This window comes from Aspergillus foveolatus, assembly GCF_047715535.1.
Source record: "Aspergillus foveolatus strain CBS 279.81 unplaced genomic scaffold BDW70scaffold_261, whole genome shotgun sequence".
Lineage (NCBI taxonomy): Eukaryota > Fungi > Ascomycota > Eurotiomycetes > Eurotiales > Aspergillaceae > Aspergillus > Aspergillus foveolatus.
In genome coordinates, this window is record NW_027396325.1 from 1 (window position 1) to 6,315 (window position 6,315).

The following is a 6,315-nucleotide window of genomic DNA, read 5'->3' on the forward strand; positions in this document are numbered from 1 at the left end:
AAATTCATCAAGATGCTCAATCTGGTCGATATCAAGGACCTCATCCATGACCAGATCGGGTAATGCAGCGATCAATGTCAGCATTTGACCGCTGAGGGGGTGTGTCGACCGTATGTGACAGCTAGTCAGATATGGAACTTTCCTATTTTGGATATCGGAACTGCAAGCTCCGGCTCGCCGATGGTTATGCAGAGACTTCTGCTATTTCCACGGTTCAAAAGTTATATCTCTTCTAACTGCCGTATTAGGCTAGGTTGATTATTATTTCTTGTGTATTTAAAGCTGCTCTATAGAGCTAGATTGTAAGAATCAGACCTTCATTCTTTTGTTTTATTTGACGGTTGATGCTGGTAATTACGTCTAGCCTGACGCTCCATAAAATCAAATCAAATCAAATCAAATCAAATCAAATCAAATCAAATCAAATCAAATCAAATCAAATCAAATCAAATCAGATCATATAACCAAACCAAACCAAACCAAACCACAAAGGGCAATGGCCATGGCGTCCGTATCTTTCTGCTTAGTGAAGTTATTCTTGACAGCTAGTATATTAGTCAGAACTTAGCACCCCAAGAGCGTTAGCCCTTCTGGCTCACTGGGAAGTTCAACATATTGGTCTCAGCGCCTCACTTCGCTTCTCTATACTTTCTTATCATATCATCTCCTTTCTCCCTGATTACTATATCTCTCCCACCATTTCTCCTCCATACGCTCCCAGGCCTCCAACAGTCGTCGGTGTCACAGTTGCCTGCCGCCATGGAAGCGATTACAGCTCAGGCCATTCGGGATATGGCTGTTCTTCGGAAACCGTCGGCTCCCTGGACCCTAGATGAGCCGTATCCCCAGTCTTACTACAGCTTCGACCCCACAACATCTGCTTGGGTCTCCAAATCGCCATCTACCGCGGCCGAGCAGAGCAGCCCGCATGCTGGGGCTGTCGTTGCCATTGCACTCTACACCTGGAATATCGACTTCATGTTACCTTTTGCGGCAGCCCGTATGCGACCGGCCCTTGCCCATCTGCACGAACTCATCCATGATCTCCACCAAAATATCGCACCTGTGATCTTTCTCCAAGAGTGCACTCCTTCCGACCTCGGGACCATCGCTGCAACCCCTTGGGTGCAAGACCATTTTCACGTGACTGATCTTGACCCAACCAATTGGGCTACCACGCAGTATGGCACGATCACGTTGATCAGCAAGCGCGTACCCGTTGCGTCAGTCTTTCGCGTGCATTACTCTCACACACGCATGGACCGCGATGCGCTTTTCGTTGACATCACAGTTGGACATGAGAAGCGGATACGCTTCTGCAATTCGCACCTAGAATCGTTGGCCCTCGACCCTCCCTACCGCCCATTGCAGATGCAACTGATCGCAAAATACATGCATCAAGATGACATATATGCTGCCGTTACTGCAGGAGATTTCAATGCTATCCAGCCATTTGATAGAACATTACATGCGGACAACAATCTCAAGGACGCATTTTTGGAGTCAGGTGGGAGGGAAGACACCCCCGACGGATATACATGGGGTCAGCAAGCAGCCACCGCCGAACGCGCACGGTTTGGGTGTTCGAGGATGGATAAAGTTTACTTCTGCGGGCCTGTCAAGTTGTTGAAGGTTGAGAGGTTTGGCGAGGGGATCTTGGTGGAAGGGGACGAAGAAAGACGGCTGATTATGAATCTGGGATTCGAGAAGCCCTGGGTCACAGATCATCTTGGGGTCATGGCCGTATTTGATATTGGGCTCAGCATGGATTCATAATTCTAGGCAGCACTCGGGGTTATAGGGAATATTAGATTGTACGGGAGCGTTCTGAACATATTCATCATCATCACTAGACATTTCCCTGCAAGATATCACAATGTATCCACTAGTACGGTCGGCCAATTTGCTCAACCACGGGAATGGGGCCAACTAGGAAGAGAAGACAACTGAAGGGGCACCGCAAGCTGCCGGTTCGCTTGAAGTAGTAGTGAGTCTGCTGATGGTATCTACAGCATTGGTCATAGACAATCTCTCTAGGATACGAGTTCTATTCACCGGGCCGCCGGGTATATGTTTGTCGCGCGCATCTTCCATCGCATTTCCGTACTACTGCGCACTAACAACAGTAGTGGCGACTCTGTCCTTATGGAGATTCTCAAGCGTCAGCCGTCCAAACCGGGTGTGTCTCCGCTCTTGTGCGCCGTGAAGACCAGACCGACGTGCTTCACACGCATAGGCGACCTCTATAGTTATAGATGGTCTCGACGACTTTGCATCTTTTCCCGCCAGTCTAAGGCACTATTTAACAGGGTGAATGTATCGGGCTTGATTAAATGGCGGAATGCTGAGTGTAGCTATGAAGCGTTCTATGAATTTCCACGAATCGCAGATGTTCTCGACGCGCAGGAGCAGTTTTGGCGACATGTGCCAGGACGAGAGTATCTGTCTACCAATCCACTCTATGTGTCTGGTTTACCAGCGTTGCTTCGAGCTGCTGTTGATCGCACGACGGGCTATGAAACGGCTCCGGTCTCAGCGTCCTTCATCCAAAAAACAGACTGGCTTCTTTACCCTTGGATGTCCGCCTTCATATAATCGACTTTTTGGAGCCCGCCGATATTGTGAGACTCCGAGCGGTGTCAAAGGCGTTTGCGCAACTGCCCAACAGCGTGTGGCACCGTCTCGTTCGCGAAGAGATGCCGTGGCTATGGGAAGCTTGGGATGATTCTGAGAACGGCCATACTCCTTCTCCGTGGACAACGATGACCGCAAATGAGGTTTTTCAACAAGACTCGAAAGCGCTACCATAAAGTGTTGTGTAATGAGCCTACCACGGTTGACGGAACAGTTGAGCATTTACTTCCTCGTCTCAATCTGGAGACGGAATCAGTCAATCTCAAAAAGGCAGATACCAACTGGCACAGGGTATATACGACTATTAAGCGCAACTGGGCCTGCCTCAAGGGACTGCGCAATCGTAAGCGGATTTGGGAAGATGTTGCGGAGATTATCTGACGCATCCAGAAATATGATGAGCAGTAATCAGATGGCCCAGAGCCACATATTCCAATTAAAGATCTCGAACTGTACCAAGGCAGAAACTTAGCATCATGTATCTATCCAATTCGAAAGGATTTGCCTCACAGTGTTCGGTTCTACTATAACTTTAGCCTATAGACCTTCACGCTGTTCAGTCTCAGTTGGACTTATATGCAAGGTCAATCTTTTCAAGCCTTCCTAACCCGGGTAAATCGTCTGTAATCTCTGTAAACCCGATTAACTTGCCTAAATCCTATTTTAAGCGTATAAACACTGGGCTTAGTGCAAGGGTTAAGCTCACAGAACAATGTCATGATATAGATATAGCTATTATTTGTAGGTTTAGATATGGATGAGTTATTGCTGTTAAGGGACTTAATAAAGTCCATTATTGGCCTTGGTTCCATCCTCTAAGCTGTGCCTCTTCTCGTCTCTGTACCTTTCATTGCCTGACTCTGTAGCTGCGCTGTCGCACCCATTCCATTTGGCGGCGTTTTTGGGAGATATGGTATGGATACCTTCTGAAGGGAAGAAATGAGCTTTTGCAAAAGGTCGGGTTGGGATCCGGTATGGTTTGAACCACCCGTATGTAACTGATATATTTTAGTGATGAAGTCAAAGCAAATGTCTATGTTATACGTATATTGGCACCAGAGAGAGATTGTACGGCCATATCAACCAAACAAATCTCCTCCCGCTTCTGAAAGCAACAGCTTCCACTTAGCCCTAAACCAAGGCGCGATCTTCCAGCTTCCGAGCTCCCACGGCTGGCCTCGTCTTTCTCTTTGCTTATCAGGTTCACAACCATCCACCCCCCAACAAACCAGTCCGCCCTCGATAATGTCTCTCTTCAGCTCAAACATATTCACCAGATTTGTTCCGGCGGCACTGAGCACAATAGCTCTAGTCCTTAACGCGGGCAGCGGGATTAGATCGAAAACCGGGTGGTGGGGAATTAAGATCTGAGGGAGTGTAGGGCGAAGATGGGTAGGGATGGATGGGTTCACACTGAGAACCGATGCAACTAGCGATCTGGGATCTGTGGATGGGGTAGCGGGTCGGTAGAAGGGAGAGCAGAGAGACATGCAATTGTAGGTGAAGAATTCGTCGATCGTTATCCCTATTGAGAAGGCATTGTGCATGAAGGCTGTAAGAAGGTGGGTGCAATTTTCTGTCAGACAAAATGTGTTCGGCGATGAGGAGGGTTCGCCTGGCATCGGGGAAAGTGTGGATGTTGTCGTTGATTGGACGCTGGAGGCAATTGGTGAACGTTCTGTAGAAGAGGTACCGGGTAGCTCATCCACAGCTGCAAAGTCTGAGCCACAATCAATGTCGGTGATAGCGGAAGCCCGCATCATGGCCTCGAAATTCAGAATCGCATCTCCCGGGTTGACATCTCCTATCTCAATTGAAAAATCATCTCCAAACACTAGGGTCTGGGCGGACGGTATCGAAGGCGCCAGAGTACACTGTGCACCCGTAACGGGTCCGCTAGATGATTCGACTTGCCCACTCCAACCCGGTAAATCTCTCTGATCCAGCTCTCTAGATGTAATCATATACCCCTGCTCACACTCTCGCTCGCCGGCCCGAGAAGGTAGCTGCACAAGTGGCGACGGCCGAATTTCCTGAAAACCATTCCGGCTCTGCTTCCTTAAAGCCTCTTTTTGCGCTCTCAAACGCTCTCTCTGCCGTTGACCTGCTTCACGCTTTAGCTGAAGGCCCACTAATCATATCTAAGACCTAGCGTGTCACGCACGGTATGCTCGTTGCGCCTCCCGATTCTGGATCTTCCGGGCTTCTGTAATGACCCTTTTTGGTTTAGGCGCTCTAAATGATGGGGCAGATGTGTTCATCGCGATAACCGGCTTATGGAATCTGGTGAATGTGTATATGAGAGCGGCGAAGGATTGGGTGAGGTTGGCTTACGGTTCTGGTGTTGTTGGCGGCGGTTGTTTTGCGGCGTGAAATTAGCTCGTATTCTATCTCACAAATTACTATTTGTCGACCATAGCGGCCAATCGTGATGATTTGCGGTCAATACAACGTACCAAAATATGACAAAAGCTGTATTTTTCAGTGTACACCCAACTGGCTTACGCAAGATTGACCAATCACTGCACGTTAAGCCAGTAAGCCAGTAAGCCAGTAAGCCAGCCGTGCGGCTTTTGCCTGATTACGCTCGTCGACCAATGGCTCGTATAGCTTCATATAAAATTGAACAGTGGAAGAATCAATATAGGCAACCCGGAAGAAAGGTATAAGAGCTGCTGCGACCCCAAGCAGAGAGAAGCCCATTCTTATTCTCAATTGTCTTGTACTGCCTTCATCCACACAGCATCCCCGTTCCGATTTCCACCAAAGTTCCACCACATATCTGAATCTCACACAATCGCAAAAGATGTCCAGCCCAACCAAGACTATCGTCATACTCGGTGCGACTGGAAACCAAGGCTTCTCCACCGCAGAGTCCTTCCTCAGTATACCAAACTGGACCGTCCGCGCCCTGACTCGCAACCCGGCCTCAGCCACTGCTCAAAAGCTTGCCTCAATGGGTTGCGAAGTTGTCCAAGCTGATCTGAACGACATGTCCTCCTTGGACGCAGCATTCAAAGGTGTTCATGCCATCTTTGTGAATACCGACTTCTGGGCCACATACACAAGCGATCCAGCACGTGATAGTCTCGCAGCATATGCCCAGGAAGTAAGGCACGGGAAGAATGCTGCAATTGCTGCTTCAAAAGTCCCAAGTTTGGAAAGATTCGTATACAGCGCGTTACCGTCTTTCAGCAAAGCCTCGGGTGGAAAATATAGCAAGGCACTGCATTGTGAATCCAAGGCAGCTATTGTCGAGTATATTGAAACAAGCCCAGACCTTATCGAGTTGGCGAAGAAAACCTCATTTATCTACCTAGGAGCCTACTCGACAAATCCACTCTTCACGCCCAAATCCCTGTCTGAAGGCGGTGTCTACCAGTTCATCATGCATGTTCGACCGGTGGCGAAGATGCCGATAATCAATGCGGCAGGCTCGACCGGGCGATTTGTCAAAGAGCTCATCTTAAATGAGGAGCCTGGCACAAAACTTTTAGCCTACGACACAGACAGCTATCTTTCCGTGTTTGAGGCTGTGGAGGTCTGGTCTAGGCGCACAGGAGAAAAAGCGGAGATCATCACCATATCTAGACTTCGCCAAAACCCGCAGAACCCATTACCCAACCCGACCCAACCCGCAATTGGGTCGGGTTTTGGGTCCAATTGTCTAACCCGCGCGCG

The 6,315-nt window shown here is 48.9% G+C and overlaps 3 protein-coding genes across 3 annotated transcripts; 2 read left to right on the forward strand and 1 right to left on the reverse strand.

Annotated features, from left to right (window-relative positions):
• The first annotated feature begins 498 nt into the window (after window positions 1-498).
• Window positions 499-2,045, forward strand: BDW70DRAFT_146137 (endonuclease/exonuclease/phosphatase family protein). The gene has a single exon (XM_073738544.1). The coding sequence runs from the start codon at window positions 760-762 to the stop codon at window positions 1,774-1,776; it is 1,017 nt and encodes a 338-aa protein (XP_073590471.1). The 5' UTR covers window positions 499-759; the 3' UTR covers window positions 1,777-2,045.
• A 1,668-nt stretch (window positions 2,046-3,713) lies between these two features.
• On the reverse strand, window positions 3,714-4,895 carry BDW70DRAFT_165243 (uncharacterized protein; the record flags this gene model as incomplete). Its single annotated transcript, XM_073741691.1, has 2 exons — window positions 3,714-4,738; window positions 4,799-4,895. The coding sequence occupies 2 exons, from the start codon at window positions 4,893-4,895 to the stop codon at window positions 3,714-3,716; spliced, it is 1,122 nt and encodes a 373-aa protein (XP_073590472.1).
• A 545-nt stretch (window positions 4,896-5,440) lies between these two features.
• BDW70DRAFT_165244 (uncharacterized protein) lies at window positions 5,441-6,291 on the forward strand (the record flags this gene model as incomplete). Its single annotated transcript, XM_073741692.1, has 1 exon — window positions 5,441-6,291. A coding segment is annotated over one exon (851 nt), but the record flags the coding sequence as incomplete, so codon positions are not given.
• Window positions 6,292-6,315: the final 24 nt, after the last annotated feature.